Genomic DNA, 24,023 nt, shown 5'->3' with positions numbered 1-24,023 from the left:
AACTTGCTAGTTTAGTCATTGGAAAGGTTTAAAAGGAAAACCCACAAAGTCAAAGGCTCAAATTCGAATATCAAATTGAAAAAAAATCCTGTTTGCTAGAATAATTCCACGTGGTCTCGAATTCTTCTTTCTTACCACTCGTAATGGAGTAGCATCTTTGTTTCCAAAAAAAAAAACATAATGGAGCAGCATCATTTTCTCGTCTCTTTTCTAAAAAAAAGGAGTAGCATCATTTTACTCCGTCATGCCAGAAAAAGCGGACATTTACCGTTTTCCTCTTGGACGAGGCGAGACAGAAGTTGTTCGCTAAACTAGGGCGTGCCAGCACCAAAAGATACCGAAAAAGATACTGCTCCTTCAATGATTACACGGTTTTGCCCCCCTTGCCACTCTCGCTCGCCGTTGCGTGTGGCGCTTTTGTGGACGACGCCGTCGTCGCCAGCCAGCCTTCATGTGGCTGTGCGCTGCCCCTTCCCTCCCTCCCTTCTCCGCACCTCCAGAAAAATCCGTTCTTTTACTCCGAGTATTTAGCCTCGCCTGTTGCCGGTACATCTCTTCCCGCGGCCGTTGTTTGCGCGGAACCACTCCTCCCCAAATCTCTCCTGTGAGAGTTCATACGAAATTTCTTCTTGTTCGGTTTTAGATCGATTTCTTTACGACGTATTTTGGTTGCATCGCGGACCGGAGCCATCCGGCCCTAAGACCGTACCAGCGAATTTGTTTGGTTTGTGGTGCGGGCGCCGGGCGGTCCTGTGCCGTAGATCCAAAGGCGCGGGAAATCTCTGGTCGCTGGGTTGAGTTGAATCGATTTGGATCCGTTTATCGCTAGTTTGGGCGTCCTTGATCTGAAAGGTGGAAGCTTTGGTTGGGTTTTCTCCTCCAGAGCATTTGTGTTTCTTAGGGGCTAAGATGCTCTATTTGAAGCAGCCGACGATGAGCTGAGTCTTTGTTTTTATCAATTTCTCTCGTCGTCTGTTGATCTGATCCGATGGAGGTTATGACGGGTTGCAAATTCCTTCAAAAGTTTCGGCTCTACGAAACCAGATCGGTACGAATCTCTTGCAAATCTTGTTTCCTCTGTTGGTTCCAGTTTAAGGCTGTTTGAACTTAGAGATCCCTATGACACCAAACATCTTGTGTTTGACTTGTTACGAGGGTTGTGTTTTTAAACTTCTGTTTATGATGAATTCTTGTGTGATTTAATATTACCATCGCGTGATGGGTATCCATTATGATTCGCTCTGTTTAATTAGGTTACTGGAAAGGGAAAAAAGGCTGCAAAAAGGTTGCAAAAGATCCTTTTGTTTCTTTTTGCAATGGAGGAACGAGAATGAAAACAAAAAGGCCGTTTCCCTTTTTGCTTATTCCTTGCAATTGTTTCAGATGTATTAAACCGTTTGCTAGAATGATGTTTTGGTTTTACTGTTGTGTAGTTTGGCTCCTAATGTGCAATAGCCTTCTGCTTTGACTGTGTTATGCCAATTCAAAAATACAAGGTTTCAGCTTTCGTTTGCATATGCATATGTCTTTTCAAGTCTCCAGGATGTCTAGCTCTGTGATCTAGACATGAAGACCTCAATATTGATACAATAGACAATAGGCATTTTTAGATGTTTTTTCCTTGTATACTGTTCCATTGGTTTTTGCAGATGAGGCTTGATGTTGAAAGCTCGTTTGCATTTTATTTATTGCTCAATTTTATTGTAGTTAATATGTGTACGCCTTTTTGGTGTAGAAATTTTATCTTATTGGAAGAGACAAGACCGGGATTCACTGGAGGGTGCTAAAAATTGATCGGTTGGAGTCCACTGAGCTGGGCGTCGAGGAGGATCCAACTATTTACACGGAGAATGAATGCCAAGAACTGCTTTGTCGGATCCATGAGGGGAACAAGTTGACTGGTGGACTGAAATTTGTCACAAAATGTTACGGAATAGTTGGTAATGCAACATAAATTGACACTTGTCGAACATATCAATCACAACTCTCTTTTTTTCACTTTGAATTATAACATTTACTTATTTGCTTATTCAGGTTTTGTAAAGTTTCTTGGTCCTTATTACATGGTTATAATAACCAGGAGAAGGAAAATTGGCACAATATGCGGACATGAAATTTATTCCGTTGCCAAGAGCGAAATGATTGCAATTCCAAGTGTTATAGTCTGGCCCAACGTGGCTTATTCTAGGGATGAGAACAGGTCTTTTATTTTTCAACATGTAAATATTGTGTATTGCCTGTTGTAATTCCATCAGTGGTTCTTAACATTATCAATAATGCCAGCTTGCTATCTAGTGTACATTTTATAGCTTTTCTATTCATCTACCTCATTGTTGGTTGCTTTCTTTCCACATATTTGATCTCATTTTGGTTGCTATGTTGTGTTGAGGCACTCTTGGTGTTGATGTACCCCCTCCCTCCTTGTCTGTATTGTTTTGCATTGATTTGCATAATGTCATTCCAGTTTTCTTCATTTGTTCATGTTCTAGTAGAACATGGACAATTCCATTTTATGTTTTTGTTCAATTGTACAATAATACAGTAATATTTTGTTCGTTGTGTGCATTTAGCTCCATTTCTCCTTTGTGTATAAATTTGTTTGTTCAGAAACAACGTACATCCAACTCATATAGCCAATATACATAATGGAAATTCTTGCAGTTCTGAGCCATGTGTAAGTTGCTCATATGGTTGGAGGTATATAGAGAAGTTTCAAATTTCCTTGCTCCTGTAGTATTCTACTTATTAACATTCATCGTTCCATATCCATAACAAGTATATTTTTCAATTTTTTTTTTCATTTTCGTTGTATGAAGAGATTTATGCTCTCATCTCTCAATTTCTGTAGATATAAGCGCCTGCTTTGCTCAGTTGATCTTTCGAAGGATTTCTTCTTCAGCTACTCTTACAACATCATGCGCAGCCTTCAGAAGAACATAACCGAGAAGAATACTGGACAGGTTGTTTATGAAACAATGTGTGTATGGAATGAATTTCTGACACGAGCAATTCGGAATCATCTCAAGAATACCTGTTGGACTGTTGCCTTAGTCCATGGCTTTTTTAAACAGGTATATTCTTCCGCGGTAACTAAATTGAAAGTTCCTTTGCTAGTGTGTTAATTGATCCCTCCTTTAAAATTCTGATTATGAGCTTATCCATATCACCAGTACCGTCTATTCATCATTGAAGACCACAAGTAGGGCTGCTGCTAACTCAATGACACCCCACTAACTTATGCGTTTTACTCCACGTCTCATGACTGATATATAGTGAAAGCTTGAAACAAGGTTTGCAAAGGCATGGCTTTGTATAACCTGCTGACATTTTTCAGTTTGAGCTGCTTGAGGCTTTCCTGAGTTGAAACCTTTGCTCGTAAGTCTCAGCAGACTGTTATTATTTTTATTCAGTTCTTCTAATCGATCTTTTATATATGTTGCTGATACAGGGTAACATCATATAAACTTTTTTTTTCCTAATGCTTCATTATGAAATTCCATTGCTATATTTTAGCCAATTTGATTTTTCTCACAAGTGTCGGGCACTGTCTCTTGATCCTAGTCCAAGGACAGCAAAAACATCTCAAAAAATGGCAGTCCTGGTTACATATGCAAATAAAGTGCCATATGAAGACATGCTAATACATTTGTTTTGGTGTGACAGTCGAAGCTCTCTGTATCTGGCAAGGATTTTTGGTTGACCCTTATAGCTAGGCGCTCGCGACATTTTGCCGGAACCAGGTTTGTGTTACAATTTTGGAGCCTTTAGCTTTATAGTTTAATTTGGATAAAAAACACACACTCAAGCAGCCAATTCTGTCATTCCGTGTTACTTTTATTTCAGGCTTTTAACCTTTTGCTGAAAGTTTTTGCATTCATTTTGAATTATAGATTCTTGAAACGTGGCGTTAATGAAAAGGGCAGGGTAGCCAATGATGTTGAGACTGAACAGATTGTTTTTGAAGACACATCTGATGGAATCCCAACTCAGATAGCTTCTGCTGTACAACATAGAGGATCGATACCTCTTGTCTGGTTTCAGGAAACTTCAAGGCTTAATATTAGACCAGATATTATATGTAAGTTATTCAGTTTGGTTTATTATGAGTTTGTATGTTGACTACCTCATCTGATATTCTAAATGTGTTGCTGTTACAGTAAAACCTGATGTGGACTACAAGGCGACTCGCCTTCATTTTGAGAACCTTGCACTTAGATATGGGAATCCAATAATCATCTTGAACTTAATAAAGGCAAGTGCAGCATCAATGTTGTTCATACTTTGATGTGAATGTCTTCACTTATGCTTATATTGTCACTGACTTATATATCTGAGGGTTTAATCACCAACTTGATAGCATTCTGCTCTTTGTTATAAGTCTGAAATTTTCCTTTGAATCCCTTAATTATATTTCAATCAGACCCGCGAGAAGAAGCCCCGTGAATCTCTGCTCCGTGCAGAATTTGCAAAGGCTATCCATTACATTAACAAGAGCCTACCTGATGACAAGCGTCTAAAATTTTTACACATGGATCTGAGTAAGCTTTCTCGAAGGTAATGCATTGTATTCCAAACGCATCTTATGTAAGATTGCTCCTTCAACGTCAGACAATCATCCTGTATGTACCTTTGTGTGAAGTACTACCTGCTACTTTCAGGAAAGGAACCAATGTGCTTGCACTGTTGAACAAGGTGGCATCAGATGTGTTGGATCTAACTGAATTCCTCCACTGTGAAATAAGTACATCAACAAAACCTGATGACACCTCAAGGTAGCCTATGGTCTACTTAGGAACATTCTAAAGTTTACTACGATATTTTTTCCTTAAAAATGCACAAGTTCAACTTGTAGTATTTATGCCAAATTCATATGTTAGAGATCACAAATTTTTTGTACATTTGTAATTGGTCGTTTTTTCAGTCCTAATACCCTTTATCCTTTTATTACAGTGGAGAAGAAACTGTTGCCAAACCACGTGATGACAGAAGTAGCAGAGATCAAACTGAATGTGCAGTTAAGTTGGCACCTCTTTTATTACAGAAGGGTGTCCTCAGGACAAATTGCATAGACTGCTTGGATCGCACAAATGTTGCACAATTTGCATATGGTTTAGTTGCTTTAGGGCGTCAACTTCATGTATTGGGGCTTACTGTAGCACAGAAAATTGAATTGCATGATCCTCTGGCTGATGATCTGATGGATTTCTATGAACGGATGGGTGATACATTAGCTATTCAATATGGTGGTTCTGCTGCTCACAACAAGGTATATCTCATGTTATATTAGCTTTTACTCTGGAAACATGTTCTACATTTTTCACTACTGAAAGGCTTAATTCATAAGGCTGTGCTTCTTTCTTTGTAAATATAAGCAACATAAATTTGTGGCATCTGAATACTCTGAGGCCCCGTTTGGATCCTTGGAATTGAATTCATTCTAATAAATTATAATTTAGACACATTAATTAAGCTAATATGGCTGTATATGGAATATATTTGAGAAAATTCCGTGCGTGCCACTGAATGATTCCACAATACCAGGAAAACCACTGAATAATTGATCTGGACATGAGTGCCATCGAAAATACTCTTATGGTTCTATGTGTGCCACTACCGTCTATACTGCAACAAACAGCAGTTATCCCCAGCCTAAAAAGACGCTTATGCCCCTCCTTCATAGATGTGCAGAAAAATTCAAATTCTACGTGCGCCACTGCATGAATAATGGCATTGCTGTTATTTTGGCTGATATAAATGCATGGACAGTAGTGGCTCACATAGACAGTAGCAGCATATCATGTAAATGCACATAAAGTGACAAGAAAAATTTAGAGATAGAAATAACCAAGTTTAACAAACACTGATTTATCCAAGTTGAACATAGGTTCACAACCAGGTCTCACATGGCAAACTCTTACATAGACGTGTCTTACATAAGTTCTAGGTGCGCATATTAAAGATAGCCCATGTTCACTTATCAAGTCTTACATAACAAACATGACAGATCTTTAACAGTTCCACAGAGACAATCCAAAAGAAGATATCATGCAAAAGAGAACACACAACAATTAGACATCTAGCTTCCTTTTGCTTCTGGTGCAACGCTGGGCTTTCAGGAATGGAATGATCTACTTTGCTTCTAGTGCACATCGCTGGACTATCTCTAGGAGTAGGCGCCTTCTTCTTATCCTGCACAAGCTTGGCCTTGCCCCACTTTCCTTTAGTCGACTTCTCTGCAGTTGGAAGCATGATTGCTAGGGCCATTGGTTCAAGTTGGTTGGAACCAGACCCTGACATCCTATAATGAGGACAATAGTATGGTAGTTAGGGATAGTGAACATGTCTTCTCCATGTAGCTGAAAAGAATTACAGTCAGGTTACTTACTTGATTGAGCTTGATGATGATGATGGTGTCCTCTTTTTCTTGGTAACAAGTGCAGCCAACTCAATTGGTGTCTCAGGAGGGAATGTCATTGTTGGTGCAGATTGTAGAGAGGGTGCATCAATGCTCAATTCTGTTGTAGGTTCATTTGTTTTTGTCTTCTTAGATTTTGGAGGTCCTCTGCAACATTATTCATTTTTCATTACATGAATTGGAAAATACAGATTTACAAGAAATATATATAGAGGATGCAAGAGTTATGAAGTTTGATAGAGATCTCAGTTTGATAATACCTAGCTGCAAGCATGGCAGCTTTGTCTTCTGGATCACCATCTTTGCAGGTCCACCAGTGGTGTCCATGTTGCTTGCAAATTGGACACTGGTGCCTCCCTTTTCTACCTTGCCCACCTTCAGCACTGCCCTTATGCCTCTGTGTCTTTCTCCTTCCAGAAGTTGATTTCAGCAATGGTGGATGCATGAAGAAACCATGCTGAGACTCAGGCCACTGAGACTTGTCTGGCAAAGCTGGAATTACCTCCTCGTATGCTGATTTCAACATGTCAACTGAGAAGTAGGAGTCCACATAATCCTCAAGATTCTGACCTCTAATAGAAGTGATCATAGCAATTGCATGATTGCAAGGCTTTCCTGAAACTTGCCACTCTCTGCATGTACAAGTTCTCTCCTTAAGGTTAATAGCATACCTGTATCATAAACATGTAACCAGCAAGGATTTAGATCCAGTTGTTGAGGTAATATTTTGCCATCCATCTTCCCTGCAATTTTCCTTCTTTTATTCCACTTGACCATGAGCTTTTGCCTGATCACATCCATAAGATCATCTAAGTTCCGATCTTTTTCAATCTTGATCCAGTTGTTGAAGCTCTCCGCTAGATTGTTAGTGACATAATCTACCTTGGAGAGAGTTGAAAACTGGCTTCTGGTCCACAATTTGGTGTGATTTTGCCATAGATACTTCACTGCAGCAGGTTTAGCTTCAGCCATTGCATGCCAATGCTTGTTAAAATAGTATGAATTCCAAGAATATGCAGCAGGCCACAAGTTTTTATCAAATACCTTCCCATGATACCTCTTTTTAAAGTTACTAACTAAATGCACCATGCACTCCCTATGCTCTACATTTGGAAAAATAGCTGCTACCCCTGCCATGATTGCTTGACCTACATCTGTGCATATCGATAATCCTGGTGGTGTGCCTATAGCATCCTTGAGTTGCTGAAAGAACCAACTCCAATTCTCAGTTGTCTCGGAGTCAAACACTCCAAGTCCAACTGGGTACATCCAGTTGTGCCCATCTACTGCACAAGCTACTGCTAGCTGACCCTTGAACTTACCAGTAAAAAATGTGCTATCAGCAGCCAAATAGGGCCTACATCCTCTAAGAAAACCATCGACACATGGTTTTAGTGCAAAAAACAGCCTTCTAAACCTGATCTTCTCCTCGATGGTATAGTGATCTATGATGACAAAACTGCCAGGACATGCCTCTTCAACTGCTGCTTTGAATCTGTACAGGTTGTTGAAGCTTTTGTCTCAATCACCAAACAATTGTTTCAGCGCCAACTCTTTACCATAATAAACCCTTTTATATGACACAACAACTTTATGTTCATCTTTGATCCTTCTCTGCAGTTCTTTAGGTCCAATGCTGGCATCTTCCACTAACCAATCCTTAACCTTCTCATAAACCCAAAACTGAGTGGCTTGCTTCACCTTTCCACTCCTCCTTGTACTACCACATTCATGACCATAGGGGTTTTTCTTCACCTGTGAAACAAAGCCAGCAATGTCATTAGCATCATAAACATGTAAAATAAATGGAAAGGACTCGCATTTATAAAAATCGGTATGATTTACCTTAACTGCAACCTTGTCTTCCATTGTTGATGCATGGATCCTCCACTGACACCCTTCTGATTTGGAAGAGCAATGTGCCCTATACCTCCCTGGATCACTCTTCTCAATGTTATATTCAAACTCATGCTTGATTGAATGCTGAGCAATAGCCAACTTAAACACACTCATATTGGGATAAATGCTGCCTACTTCCATTGGTGGGTCATTAACATCATAAACAATTTCTGGTTCTATAGGCTGGGGTGGGTCCTGCTGCTCCTCATCAGATGAGGCATCATCAGTTCCATAGCCTGATTCTAGTTCAGATTCAGAGCTGGGCACATAGTCTGCTTCGGTTGTTGGCTGTGTAGGACATGCAGTTTCATGATCACTATATTCAACCTCATCATCATCATCTCCAACACGCTCATTTTGTGGGAAAGGATTCACAAGATATGTTTCCAATGTGTCGTCAGTTGTTTGAGTAGGTTGGGTAGCATGGGAATCAGTTTCTGTAGGTTGGGTGCCTTGTGTGATAGCTTTGAGAGGAGGATTTGTGGCAAGGAAGGTGTACAAGGCACAACATCAGAGATGATAGCATTGGATATGTTCCAATCAGGAATAGGAACATGTGGCTTCCTAGTATCGAAGTAGCCAATGGACATGAGGATGACTCTAGAGCTCTCATGCTTAGCAAACATTGCAAGCAGGTCTTGGTCTGTTCTGATTTCTACATGGGATTCATCAGCAAGGTAGAATAGTTTGACAACATCATTGTAGCCACTAGGGTAGGAATGCAAGATGTCATCAACGAAGTCCTTGAAATTAGTATAATCACTGTCTACAACCTTGCTGAAACTATACCAGCCACCCTCCACTCTAGTATTGTTACCAAACAGTTGGATATCAAGGAAGAAACTTGTTTTCGGATCCATCCTACAGATGAACACAATATCAAAACTATAGCTATCTAGGGTTCAACAGTACCACAGAGCCACAGAGGTGGAGGGAGCACAATGACTGACCCGTCGAGAAGCCAATCTGGACGACAAGGCTCAGGTTCCGGTGAAGCCATCCCGCCCTGGACCTGTGCGCTCGCGCGTCGCCGCTTGGACGCGCGCCGCCTCCGGTGCCTGCGTGCTGCGGCGGGGACCCGCGTGCTGGCAAGATGGAGTCGCGTGCCGAGGCCAGGACCCGCGCGCCGCCGGCTGCCGCGCACCGAGATCCACGCGGCGTTGGCAGCCACGAGCCTCCTGGAATCCGCCGCCGCCAGGAAAACGCGAGCCGCCTGGGAACCGCCGCTGCCGGGATCTGCCGCCGCCGCTGCCGGGGAATCACTGCTCTAGCCGCCTGGATCTGCTGCCGCTGCCCCGCCTCGGTTCGAGTTTGCGTTTTTTTTTCTTTCTATTCTATCGCGAGCAACAGGTGTCCAGGAACAATACGCGGCCCCCAACTAGTTTTGCATGTCGCATTCCTGATGGCAAGGGCAGTTGGGGGATTTTTGAAAAAAGGAAGACAATCTGCTCTCGTTGACGGCAGGGAATCCTAACGGTTCTGACGGCAGTGGCACTCGTGGAACGTAGAAACATTTTCGATGGCACTCATGTCCAGACTTATTTTTCAGTGGCTTCCATGGTATTGTGGAATCATTCAGTGGCATGCACGGAATTTTCCCAATATATTTGTATAGTATTGTTAGCCATGCAAGGGAGATGCTTATATGTTGTGTTTCTACCATAGAGAAGCGAGTTGTAGAGCGTGCTATAAGTTGAAGAATAGAAACATAGAATGGTGATTTATAGAATCAATTTCCAGCTCCCACCCTATGAATTTGAGATAGGCTTATATGTGAACTTTGGAAAGTTGTGGAATCTTAAATTCCAAGCCAAATAGCCTAATCTATTAAATAGATTCCAATTCCACCAAAATGAAAGGATCCAAACGGTCCCTGACAGATATGTAAAATGCTCTGAACTATGTCTACATTTCTTTCTTCTAAAGTGGTTCTCTTGTACCAAGAAAGTCAAAGTCAACTAGTCATAAAAAGACCACTTGATGTTCCAAATATCTTTGTTGAACTATATCAGTCTGATGTCATGTTACTCATATTTGCCATAGATCTTCTGTGAGCAAAGGGGCCAATGGAAGGCAGCAACCCAATCTCAGGAGTTCCTTCGAACCCTTCAACGCTACTACAATAATGCCTACACTGATCACGAGAAGCAGGATGCTATAAACATGTATGCTTCTGAATATATTGCAAAAGAATATCTGTAGGAATAACTGAACCAGTGGAAAGCATTGATATTTGTATGTTCATCACAAGATAGCTTATTACCTGTCCTTAAAAAAATGCAGGTTCTTAGGTCATTTCCAACCTCAGCAAGGGAAACCTGCATTGTGGAAGCTGGACTCAGATCAGCATTACAACATTGGGAGGCAAGGAACTTTAAAAGAAGAGATTGGAAGGTGCAGATTACAAGCTTCCAATATTTCTTGAAATGTCTATATCTTATATTCACCTTTTATTTATACACTTTGCATTTTAGTATGATAGTTTACTACTTAACACAAGCATTTTTCTCTACTTGTGAAAATCACATTTTTCCACATGAAAAAGTTAGCTAGGATTTTGATGTATCGACCATGGATCGATAGACCTTATTTCAAAGTACAAAATCTAAAGGCCTCGAGAACTTAGAGCAACAAAAAGTACTTTTTTTTTACCCTGTTTCAAGAAGAACCACTTGTTCCATGAGAGCTGTCAAAATGATTATGCAACTGATGTAATGCTTGGGAACACTGGATATTGTTTAAAACTGCAAAATATAGGGCAACAAGAACTTAGGACAGCAAAAACTAGATATTTTTGCAGTCTAGACTCAGCCGGTAGTTCTGTCAATTGTGCTACTCTTGTACTGGTTCTTTAGACTGTTCTAATTTATCAATCCTCATCTTGTTTAACCAGATCATTCATAAAGAGGTCACTATCAGATGGTAACATACTGTTGGAGAACAGCTTGCCTATAACTAACTGTAACAACGAATCAAACAACACAGAATTGCTCCCAATGCAACAGCTGGATGATATTAGAGAACCTTCTGATTCTGCGCCAGAGATCTCCATATGCGAACCTAACCCGTGCTCCAGGTGCGTCATTACCTGCATGAATTTGGTGGGCCACTGGAATTTGTTTTCTACATGAATGCAATATGAGCTAATCAGCTAATTGTGTCTTTTTTATATATATTCAGTATGAACTATGGCACAGTGCCTGGAAGATACTCCATGTCAGAAGAGCGGCAGAGTTATTTGAAAAGATTAGGTTACCCTGAATTGCATTCTTCAAATTTCCTTGACCTTGATTTGTTGTCATCTTCAGGGAATTCGTGTGACGAGGAAGTTTTTGAGAGGTAACATAAATAGACTTCTAGTAATTTGCATATCCTACTACTCTCCTTGCACTGTTAAGATGTATCACATCCGTGATTTGCAGGTCATCACTGATCAATTCACCTATGGATGTGATCAGTGTTGAATCATCTACGTCATACAGTGAACAAGGACACATTGATGAGGTTAGCCTCATTATCTGAACTTCTTTTTCGGAGCTATCTATCTGAGCATGCAATGAGAATTATAATCAACTGATTTTTTGGTTACTCGGCTTTCCTCAGATCTAAACTTTATGCTGTGAACATTGTTCATTTTACCAGGGCAGGGATGACACCGATCTTTCCCGTTCGAGCAGCCAGCTCTCAGACGTTCGGGACTATTCTGACCGCTTTGCGCACTGGGTCGCGAATGGAGGCATGCTTTGCTACTAGGCCCTGGACTTTTGTCTTGGTGACAGCTCAGTAGAATTTGTGACACAGCAGGAAATGGATGTCTAGCGGATAGAGCAGACGAAAATGGCTGACGGCTAGGTGCATCTGCCTGCAGAGGCGGCGTAGCGGAAGAGATGGTGGACATGGGAGAAGGCTCGCATCGGCATGGTTGTGATCACTTGAAGGCTTGAACGCTTGAACGCTGATATTCGTCGGATGGAGATTTTGGTGGTTGGATTGGGTACAGGATTCAATTTGCTATGGTGAAAATTTTGACCATAGTTTAGACAATAAATAGGCAAAATATATCTGATTCTTTTAGTTTAGCTTACCCGTTCCCCTTCATAGAAAATTATCAAAAAGGAAAAAAAATGGAAAATCTATTAGAAAAAGGAGAAAAAACACATAGATAAAGAATACTTTTGTTGTAAATAGTTAGTATGTTATTAAAGAAGTATAAATATTTGGTACTTGTTCGGTTTCCTGGCGGTGTCTGTTCATAATTGTTTCTGTGCGCTCTTCGTCTACGATTGCTGACGACAGGTCACGTTGGGGCGACGTTGTGATTTAGTTTCAAAACTGTTGTGTGGCGATTCAGGACATCATATTTTGTCTTAGAAAAACATTATGAACTTTTCATTATTATATGTGTTTTGTGTGATATTGTATCTCTAGTGCTAATTTATTGTTAAATTTCCTAAGCTACCAAAATAAAGGAGAAAAGTTAAGATGTATTTTTTTAACATAGCTTGACGTCCTCTATATCTAAAAAAAATTTGATACTAAAACTCAACCTATACATGGGGAAACAAAATAACAAATCCTGTTAAGCGATAAATTAGATCAACTATTTAAAATAGTTGGAGGAAATAAATTGAGCCAAATATTAGTTTAGGGGTTATCTTGACATAGATCAAGGGGAGTAATTTAGATTTTCTTCATTAATTAATTAATTTATTATATGTTACGTGTTGATATAGGCTAAACTTAATTTAGATTTAATTTATTTAATATGTTCTCTCGTGTTGACGTGTTGTTTCTTGAGTTCTCTTGATTCATCGACAGGCGGGATGCCATTATGTACGGACTCTTGGGTATCGGACTAGTTTTAGGGACTAGATTGATTACAAACTCAGTGCATTTTTGGTATAGCTCCTAGCCCTAGCTTCACTCTTGGCTTCTACGGAGCCATGCTAAACGCTTAAAATGTCACTGGATTTCGGTGGAAAGTTAACGAGAATCACTTCTCTATTTACACTACGAGCTGGCAGCTTAAAAAAAACCCACTCTCCACGCTTTCCGCTACTCCCCGTTCACTTGCTACACAAATCACTTCAGTACTGATCGATTCTCACCTGCTGCCCATAAGAATCAAGAAGTGTAGCTATTCCAAAGTGGCTCTCAATTTATGGTTACGTGACAACATTCATGACAACTTTTTCGAAAATACATCGACGTACTCTTGGACTCTGCTACTGTTTTAGCTCTCAAAGCGTGAAGCACAGTTTCCTTTAACCTATGACTGGCATCGATTTGTACTCCGTATACCACATAGGTCATAGGTGCCCAGGGTGACTGATCTTGGTGAGCAGCACATGGAGATCAAACCCTTATGCTTGTCATCCAGTCCATTCTAAGTAGCACATGAATGTCACCATCCGACTTAAGCACTCTCAGGTCTGCTAGGAACCTTTGCCTTCTATCATAACACATTTAAACCATACTCAATTCCAAATTATTACCATTTTAACTTTGTACAAAGTCAAAAACTTTACTAAATTTTGACTAATTTTTTAGAAAAAATATATTGACATGCATAAGTTCAAATAAACACACAACCAAAATATATGTTTGGTCGAGATTTTAATGAAACTAATTGGATTATAGATATTGATGTATTTTTCTATAATTTTAGTCAGAGTTAGAAAAGTTCATTCAACCATATATATACTCTAACATATGTTAGAGCATGATCCTTCACTAGTTCAAAGCAGTGAACTGAAATCTGAATACATACATTGATATATTGCCTAAGAGAACAAGGAAAAGTCACAATATATGCTGATGTTGATTTGAAGATCTGAAAGGATCTACGATGCCAACTAGAGAGGGGTTGAATAGGCATTTCTGAAAATTAACACCTTTAAATGCAGAAACACTTAGAAAAAGGGAGTTTCCAAAATGAAAACTCTAAATTAAGAGTAATACCACCCCTCACAAGTTAGCCACAGAGTAAACAAGGTATAAAGAATATATCTAGAAGCTACAACCCTGCAACACAAAGTTAGAACAGAGATCAAATAATATTCAGCCCTGAGCTCTAATATCGGACGTGTCCGGTATGAATACCGTACGTGTTTGGTATACACGATTTCTGCAGATCAGCCCCAAACTTGCTCCTTTCTATTTCTATCTTCAAACCAAACTGCGGGCACCTACAGAGATGACAATATACACAGAGAACCTACACAAGAGCTGGAGCAACACAAATACCAAATGAAATACGAATTGAGACACGATATTTGTTTTACCGAAGTTCGAACTCGTTCGAGTCCTACTCTCCGTTGAGGGGGCTACGGGCAACCCAGCTAAGGTCAGCCCTAGAGGGTACCATAAAGGTCACTCTAGCCGGAGTCTTTTCCAACTCCTTTTCCTCCTTTCACTAGTTGATTCCGAGGCGATGAAATCGACCGTTACAAATTTTCCGAGGCACACCACAATTTCTCGGGTGCTCTCCGGCGATGCCTAATCGTCTAGGACCGAAGGATCCAAGAGTAATAAATGTGAATCACGAGATTGATAATATGCACAAGTGCTCAAGTGGTTGGATTGCTCTCTTTTTAAATTTCACTCAACCCATAATTTGATTTGGCAAATTTGATCAAACACTCACTAAGAGAGGGTTGGGGGAGTTGGCAAAGCTCAAAAACGTGCTAGAGGATCAGCAGAATCAACAGCCTCCAAAGGTGGAGGCTTGGGGGTATTTATAGTCCCCTAGGAAAAACTAGCCGTTATATAGCCGTTACCATACCTGCATACCGGACACGTCCGGTATGACTTACACTGCGCCAACGGTAACTGAGTTACAATAACGTTGTGAGGCGTCAGAACTCCCGATGAGTGCCGGAACTTTCGACCATCGGAACTACCGACTTACGTCAGAAATCCTGACCCTCAACACATTTGAAAACTATGGTAACTGAGTTAAAGTATGTGAGGTGTCGGAACTCCCGACTCATGGCAGAACTTCCGACCGTCGGAACTCCTGACTCACGTCGGAACTCCTGACCCTCAAGGCATTTGAAAACAAGCCGTTGGCTTCTGGCCGTCCATACCAGACACGTACGGTATGACCACCACAGTGAACTCTCCAAGTCAGTTAAGCACGAGATGTCAGAACTCCCGATCGTCGGAACTTCTGACTCATGTCAGAACTCCAGACGAACCAACCCGAGATCAACAATATTGTCATTGTTCGACAAATACCGGATACGTCCGGTATCAATACCGCCAGACCAACAAAAATTAGTTAGCTCTTTTGTCTCTCAAACACTCTAAAAACTTACATGGGTTGGCTTGAGCACTTATGAAACATTATCTATCAACATGATGCATCCCTCTTAATAGTACGACATTCCTATTAACTTAAATTTAAAAGTATAACGAATTTAAACTTTTTGAGTTGATCTCTTTCAACCGAGGCCATGTATTCCACTCTTCATCAAGTGAGGGTGCCAACATGTTGATATTGATCTTTTCACTTGAGCATAGTGTAAGAAAAATGGACCCTAGGCCCATTTACTTTGGATTTTAGTGTTTGATGACTAACACAACCAAATTGGACTAATAAATTTGCAAGTGTTTGTTTTGTAGTTTAATAGGGTGCAAGACGTGACTTGGACGAAGGCGACGTGATGATCCGATGATCAACACCATAAGCAAGACCTTAGGAGCACAAGAAAAGACACAAGATATCAAGCAAAGTCCAAGCACGAAGATAGGAACCAAGCTGGACGCAAGATCGCGAAGAAACGAGCTCACAGAGGGCACAGGACGCTGCATAGGACGCTCCGATGCACAGGACGCTGCACTAGACGCTGCACAGGACGCTGCACGGGACGCTCCGATGCATAGGAGCTGTACCAGACGCTGCATAGGACGCTGAGTGCCAGAGTCCGGTCAACATCAGTAAGGTTCTAGAGAGCTGTTTTTGTGACCGAACGCATCCGGTCAGTGTTGACAGGACGCTGGTCAGAGTCCGGTCAGTAGCAGAAAAGCGAGATTTTGTCCCCAACAGCTACTTTCTCGGTGGGGCTTATAAATAGACCCCCAACCGGCTATTTAAAGTGTGTGGAGCTGAGAAAACATACCAAGGGTGTTGATACACTATTTTAGTGATCTCCACTTATATAGTGCTTAGTGTTTCATTAGGTGATTAGCGTAAGTGCTTTACGAAGTGCTTAGGTTGATTAGACCACCGCTTATGCGCTTGCTCTAGGTTTAGGCCTAGTGTTTAGTGAGGTTTGCATACCTCTTACCACCCGGTGCTTACGAGCACCATTGTTGTACATCGGAGGGGCTTGAAGTATTGCGAGATCACACCAACTGCGTTTGTGGTGTGGCCGCCACTGTGTATTGGAGGGAACAAGGCCCGCGGCGTTTTGGCCAGAAGCTTGATAGTGAAGATGGCGGGGAGCATCCAGGAAAGGCTTGCCAAAAGACACGTCGGAGACCCACTTGCGCGTGGGGAAGGCCCGAGGCTATCCACGGAGTTACCTGATCGGGAGCTTGGCCCTTGCGAGGGATTCCTTACGAGAGGCTCCAACGAGAACTAGGGGAAGCTTATGCGCTTCTCGATACCTCGGTAAAAATACCGGAGTCGTCGATGGGAGTTTGCATATCTCTACCTTGCTCTTTAGCTTCCGTATTTACATTGATTACTTTACTACATTTGCGATATAGATAGCAACACACTAGCAAAACCGTAGTTACACATTTAGATAGTTTATCTTTTGCATAGGTTTGCTAAGGTTAGAAAAAGAGGCCATAGTTTAGAGTTAGAACTTTTAAGTTACCTAATTCACCCTCCCTCTTAGGCGTCACGGTCCCTTCACATAGCCATCTTGAGCATGTGACTTGATTCCATTCATCAAATTTGAATAAACCCAAATGTATCAAGTCACTTCCATCAAACACTCCAATAGTGATTTGATCCTCCACATAGATATGACCATCATAGCTTGATTAGTACCTCAACTAAATGCAAGTACTTCCTTCTTTACCCTAACTAGGTTCTTCGGCCGCCAAACCGTCGCTTGCCCTTCACCCTTGTTTAGTACCTCGAAGCATTTTCTTACTATCTTTACCATCTCAAGCCATCAAGTCACATCTTATGTTGAATCATCCATTCATGTATTGTTATCTTTTTCATTTCAATTTAGCAAGCATCAAATATGAGACCATTCCATATGCAATCCCTTATGTCTCATTAATTAATTCTTACGAGCTTGCTTTCACATAGTACATGGAAAATCCCACAATAAGTAAGCCTCTGTATGAATTCTATTTGCATTGTTGTCTTGTGCTTGAAATAGATTATTTATACAACAACACATCATTTTGGCTTTTATTAAGTACTGGTGAGATAACCTATTACCTGTCCACACTTACCAAACGGGTTAGACCTTTAATTATGTTGTTATTCAATCATCCAAAACCCACTAAAGGGCTAGATGCACTTTCAATCTCCCCCTTTTTGGTGATTGATGACAACTTAATTAAAGCTCACCAAAGAATATAAACATTTAAGCTTTTTGGGTTCAATGATTTATGAGAGGCCCCCCTTAATATGTGCTTATGATTAGAATTCACAAAATGACTTCAAATATCAATTGCATATACTAAAGCATATGGGAGACTCCCCCTAAATCATTACATCCATGGGGTGCATGTGTGTGTGATAAAGTAAAACCGTGATGCATATGACAAGATATATCACACAAAAATAAATATAAAGGCATCACATCAAATATTTTCATTCTAGCATGCATGGTCCTTATGAAAATAAATACAACACATGTATGTCATACATAGCACTCATTTCACATTTTCTCAAGTCCATGAGCCACTAATATAATATAAATAAAGATCATGTCTCAAGAGATACATAGATAAAGCTCATAATTTAAAAAGAATCTCAAGAAACTACAACCTGCAGTACATATTTTTAGGTACAAAGATAAGCAAATGAAACTATCCTGAAGCTTTAATCAGTCTCTCTCCCCCTTTATCATCTATCATCATAAAGGTCCAACAATGACATACTAAGGACAAAGGGGCTGCAAGCTGTCTCTAAAAGCTATGATCACTCATCATCATCTTCATCTCCACCGACATCCTCATCATCTGAGCGTGGAGCACCGGAAGGACGAGAACCACCCACACCAGACGGGTCATAGCCACCAGACCCGTAGTAGCCGAAACTACCTATGAGGTCACTCTACCAGTCTAAAGCATACTCGTCTACTGCACTAGGACGTGGCTGAGAGTGAGTAGGCACACGAGCCTATAGTGGTAAAGTGTTAGGGTGCTCTGGTGCCTGCTGCTGTCGCTGAAGGAACTCAACAAACTCTATGTCGTACCTGCCCTACTGCTGCTCCTTAGTCTCAGGCTCACTAGCTGCCTCATCTGATAGTGGAGACCTAGGAGGATCAAGCTCAAGTCTAGAAGCAATCTGCTTCAAGGTCTGAGTATCCTTCCTCCTAGCCTCCCTCTCCTTCTACTGACAGGTCCATATGTCCTTGCACATCTCAAAGATAGCACTAAACATCTTGTGAATAGGAGAAGGAAGACTGTGGCGACATGAAGAAGAATGTGAAGGAGCATGTGGTAGAGGAGAAGCTCATCTAGCTGCTGCACCACCTATAGGTGAATCTACCTCTGGTGCTGCTCCTCCTCCTCCTAGGTCTTACTGGAGGTACCCCAATCTCTGTCAAGTCATCTATAATCTTTAAGACTTTATGCTTCTTGTCATACTCAAATATGTGTCATGTGACCTTCTCAATCATAAACATGATGTAAGGTGCAAATCCATAGCCCTTGAGGGGCCTCTCTCCCACACTCCTGATCTCTGACCAAATAAAGTCAAACACACTGAATGGCTGTGCATTAGGTGCCATCCTATGGAGTAGGTTCCTAGAATAATCTATAATGTTGCCCTTGTCTCCTCTCTTGTAGTTAATGGTCTTCCTAAATATCATGTCTAGGTATCTGTAGGTAGGGTGAAGACCTAGAACCTTCCCATTGCTTCTCTCTCACCTCCTGGTGGGTACATGTAGGCGAGCTGCTTAGGAGGTAACACCTACTCTGTGGGCATCCAGTCTCTCTAAAGGTCTTCCTCTGAGAAGCCAAGAAAAGCTATAAAGGCATCATAGTCAACATTGTACCACTGGCCTTCAAGCATCCAATGCATACGCCTCAGCTCCTCTTCCACAAATAGAGTGGCATAAAACTGTATAATGACTTCAGAGTTCCAATCATGCACAAACTCCATGAGCATGTATACACCTGTGCGCTGACAAGTGGCAATAGCATAGTTAATGGAGGACTTCCATAGCTCTCTGACATGTTTCCAATCTATCCACTGAGACTTGGCTACCATAGGATTTCTAGCAAGTATCACACTAGTATAATAATCCAGATGGAACATAGTGTGAAAGCAATGATCATACTGAATCCTAGGTAAACCCCTAGGATCAATCCTCCTCTGATCTCTTGCTCTCATAGTCATACCCTTTCCTTTGTAGTTGACTCTAACAACATAGTTGGGTAAACAGGAGCATGTACTTCAAGAAGGCCATAGTCCATGCCCTGACCTAGGTGGTGCACTAGAGGTGCCTGCCGCTCCTCCTCTATCTCCTTAGAACTGTCACCATCATCTAACTCTCTGTCTAAGTCTCTATCAGTGCTCTTCCTTTTCCTGTGCTCAAGTCTGTAATCCTCAATTTCATCACCAGAAGAGGGGCTGCTATCACCATCACCACCCTCTCTGTACTGTGGAGTGCCCCTAGTGGCTCTAGAGGGTCTCCTGCTACTGTCCTGCTTCTGCTGACTGAATCTAGGATGCATTTCCTATCTTGGCTTCTTGTGTTTCTCCAAAGCTGGATCATGCCTATGCTTGGACCTAGGCTCCTGTCTCCCGCTCATAGCTGTTGTCCTATATCCAAAGATTTGCAATGAATTTTAGATACATGCCCAAAAGATAGCTTATTTTAGTTGAAACATAGAAATAAGAGTAATTATCCTATGCTTTATAATCATCTCAACCAAACTAGGTCAAAAAGATTCACAAAACACAATAGACAATTACACTTAGTCCTAAGAATCAACCACCGAGAAGATTGAAACAAGGGAGCAAAATATGCTCTGATGTCCCATACCAGACACGTCTGGTCCGGTATGAGCAGACAGTAACCCTAACCAGGGTCCTTCGCTCAATCTTCAACCAATCCAATCCAAACTTTAGGCATTGCTTCTAGACAGGTAATGTAGCATCTCTACCAAAGGAATTCCAAAATCATGCCCTAATCGCTTAGATCGGATGAGGTCCGGGATTAGGGTACCTTGTGAGAGTGAATAAAGATACGATTAGAAATCCAAGTCCCAGAGTCTTCGATCTTGATGCAAATCTCCTTCGATCCAATCTCCATCTCTTCCTTTTCACGGTGGAATCATTCGATCGCCAATATGGTGGAACAGAGGTGGTGGCGTCGGCTTGGAGGAGAGAAAAGAGAGATAGAGGATCAGGGCCAAAGGGGTACCAGCCGTTTTTATAGCCCCACTCATACCGGACACGTCCGGTATTTGCGGGCTGGCTGATCTTTTTCCAAATTTTATTTACTTAATTCCAATCCCCTTCTATATCATTTCTTGATCCCAAAACATGTATATCCTTGATCCAAACAAGGTGTAAATACTTTTCTTATCCAAATGCCATGAGTAGCACTTCTCTTTTCCAAATATTTGGCATATAGATTTTGATCACTTGAGAGAGAGATTGTGAGACATAGTAGATTGTGGACTTAAGAAAGCCATGTCATGTGTAATTAGCTAATCAAACAATCAAGGAGAGCTATAATTATCACATGACAAGGTTAGGTCACAAAGATCAAGATTCAAATAGTTTTTCAAATTCACACCACCTACACATGCTAGTAATGAGTTTTGAAAAACATCTCTCCTATGTCACACAAATGCACATTCTAACATATAAAGGGCCTTAGATGCACTTACAATACATGTATGTAAAAACATACCTTTGACTTGAGCCCACAAGAATACCACTAAGAAGATACATAGCATGATAATCTTTATGTTGACCTTAATTGCCAAATAATCATGCTAGATACGAAATCACTTTTTCTTCCAAAGGACTACAAAGAGTGCTAGATAAATTTGTTAGTCCACAAGGTGCAAAATAGAAACTGAGCTCTCTCTAAATAAGTGCTTTAAGCAATTTGAATGACTTTTAACTAGCACTTTATTCTATTACGAATTTGGGAGTCAATTTTCTATTTTGAACCACAACTAAATAATTTTCCAAATTTAAATTTGACTTTAAGAGATGCTCACAATCCACTTAGTTTTGATAAACCACAAGCTTCTGAGTAAATTAAGGATATATAAAAATATATGGATCAAAGACTCAGTTGCAATCCTATCAGTGTTCTGGTTCCTACAATACTGGACACGTCTGGTAGGTATACCGGACACGTCCAGAATACGCAGAATAGAAACACTTGCTTTCTGTCCCTGTCCATACCGGACACGTCCGATAGTAATACAGGACACGTCCAATAGGTGCAGGACAGAAGCAAATAACCCACTGCTTGTGATTCTTCATTTTAGCGATAGTATTTATTTTATGCCCTGCATCTCAACAAATAAATTGCTCCACTAGAGAGCCATTAAAAGCATCATATGGCAAAATAAAATACTTTTTAATTATCCACTTTCAATATTTCATAAATATGCCTATTTATGAACTATTGAACACAAAATGAATAAGGTGGCTATCCTATAAGGTTTAGGTACTTGTTACCAATGGTGAGGATGAAATATATGATATATTTAATGAATTATCTTTGGGTCAACCATATAAGAGATTATGATAAGAATTGGTTGATAGATTGAGTGAATATTATCAAATTGCTTGCTCAACCACCCCGAAGCCTTCATCTCATCACCAAGTACCTACATCATTAACCTAAACACACTTTGGTACCCAACTCTTGTTGGGTCCTTTTCGGTTAGTCAATAAGTGCTTAGGCACCCAAATGGCTTTAGCACTAGTTTATGGTGAACACATCACCTTGCTAGTGCTAACTCCATTTATGGTCTTCCTAAGCTTATCATTATAAACAAATGTGTTCGGCTTAGGAGCGTTACCATTTGGGCATTCATAGCTTAGATGTCCCTTTCTTCTATAAGCACAACATATGCGGCCTTTGTTTGCTCTATGTCTGTTTTGCTTGTATGGACATCTATCAACCTTGTGGCCCATCTCATTGCATCCATAGCATCTTCTTGTTGCAACTTGGCTTCATTTCTTGCCTCTTTGTACATTGGGCATTTCTTGGTAGGATGCCCCAATTTCTTGCTCATGAGACAAGCGCTTTGTCTATCACTTTTCTTTTGGTTGGCCAACTTGTTTGAGGCCTTTTGTTTGGTCACTTCACACTTGTCGGCCCAACTCTTATGTGGACACATTGCCTACTCATGTACATATAATCCACAACCATAGCATAACCTTTTTCCATGTTTCTTGCTCTTGGTTGTGTTGGCCTTACTTGAAATGTGATTCTTTTATTGGGCTTTGGAGGAAACAAGGTTTGAACACTTCTCAAGCTTCTTCACCATGTTATCATGGTTATCTTGAGAAGGTTGTGCTTTCTCCCTACCCTTCAACCAAATCACATCCTTCTTTAACTTTTTCACCTCTTTTTTGAGCTCTATGCTTTCTATAAGATTTAGCTCAATTGAAGATTGGCTTGCTTGAGGAGCACACTCATTAATACAAGAAATATTTAATTGAGATGGTGTAGTAGTGAGTGAATGTGTGAGAGGTTGAGAAAATTTTACCGATGTGATCACAACCTCATGAGCTACCTCAAGCATGATGCTTGATTCTACTACTTTCTCATGAGAGCACTTTAGATGAACATAGTTTGCTTGTAGCACATTATACTTGCTTGATAGTTCATCTAGCCTTTCCTTGACCTCAAAGTTTTCCTTCTCTAGTTGTGAAACACTAGAAGAGGAGTTAGTAACTAAAGCATGCTCAATTGACAATTTTTCATACCTTTCACTTAGAGCCTTTAGTTCTTCCATCTTAGAGATGAGAAACAATTCTTGCTTTTGAAGTGATTGCTCTTGCTTCTCAATCTCTTCTTCAAGCTCACCATTCTTTTCAACTATCTTCATAATGATGAACTTGTCTTTGCGGTTGAGATGATCAAGGTTGTAGTTGTCTTCAACTTCAATATCACTCTCATCTTGATCATCTACTTGTGCTTTCTCCTTTTTTTATCTTTCTTCTTACTCTTTTTCTTGCTTTTCTTGGCCATGAGACATAAGTGATGAGTATCATGAGATAATAAGGTTGACTCATCACTTGGTTGCCACCAGGTTTGAGCATCGTTGTAAATAGCTGCTTACTGTTCTGCTACCTCGGCCATACTGGACACGTCCGGTAGGCATACCAGACACATCCGGTATGTGTAGGCAGACAACAAGTCATGCATTGCTTGCACTTCTTGCTCCAGCTCGGCGCTCTCGAGATCTTATGAGGCTTCTTCGCTGTATGAAGACACAATGGACATACTTTTCATTGACTCGATCTCAAGTGCATCATCATATTTGGATTTTCCGTATAAATCAAAAGGTCTAGTCCAAATGA

The 24,023-nt window shown here is 40.7% G+C and overlaps 1 protein-coding gene across 2 annotated transcripts; it reads left to right on the top strand.

Annotated features, from left to right (window-relative positions):
* The first annotated feature begins 380 nt into the window (after positions 1–380).
* LOC136535612 (phosphoinositide phosphatase SAC2-like) lies at positions 381–12,549 on the top strand. Of its 2 annotated transcripts, XM_066527935.1 has the most exons (17): positions 381–1,048; positions 1,736–1,940; positions 2,035–2,200; positions 2,849–3,071; positions 3,664–3,740; positions 3,891–4,078; positions 4,158–4,252; positions 4,421–4,554; positions 4,659–4,772; positions 4,951–5,266; positions 10,358–10,479; positions 10,598–10,708; positions 11,208–11,390; positions 11,495–11,653; positions 11,737–11,818; positions 11,957–12,089; positions 12,142–12,549. In XM_066527935.1, exons 1-16 carry the CDS (start codon positions 989–991, stop codon positions 12,065–12,067), a joined length of 2,346 nt encoding a protein of 781 aa, XP_066384032.1. In that variant the 5' UTR covers positions 381–988; the 3' UTR covers positions 12,068–12,089; positions 12,142–12,549. The 2 variants fall into 2 exon arrangements, with proteins under 2 accessions (XP_066384032.1, XP_066384031.1); XM_066527934.1 differs by having other exon boundaries at positions 382–1,048; positions 11,957–12,549.
* The last annotated feature ends 11,474 nt before the right edge of the window (positions 12,550–24,023 follow it).

Source organism: Miscanthus floridulus, chromosome 2 (genome assembly GCF_019320115.1).
Source record: "Miscanthus floridulus cultivar M001 chromosome 2, ASM1932011v1, whole genome shotgun sequence".
Taxonomy (NCBI): domain Eukaryota; kingdom Viridiplantae; phylum Streptophyta; class Magnoliopsida; order Poales; family Poaceae; genus Miscanthus; species Miscanthus floridulus.
This window is presented reverse-complemented; position numbering and strand designations above follow the sequence as displayed.

What these genes read in the sequence shown, in the direction of transcription:
- LOC136535612 (XM_066527935.1), top strand. Translation starts at nt 989, where the DNA reads ATGGAGGTTATGACGGGTTGCAAATTCCTTCAAAAGTTTCGGCTCTAC. An exon ending in GGCTCTACGAAACCAGATCG is followed by an intron (nt 1,049 to 1,735) that starts GTACGAATCTCT and finishes TTTTTGGTGTAG; the next exon opens with AAATTTTATCTTATTGGAAG. An exon ending in AAAATGTTACGGAATAGTTG is followed by an intron (nt 1,941 to 2,034) that starts GTAATGCAACAT and finishes TTGCTTATTCAG; the next exon opens with GTTTTGTAAAGTTTCTTGGT.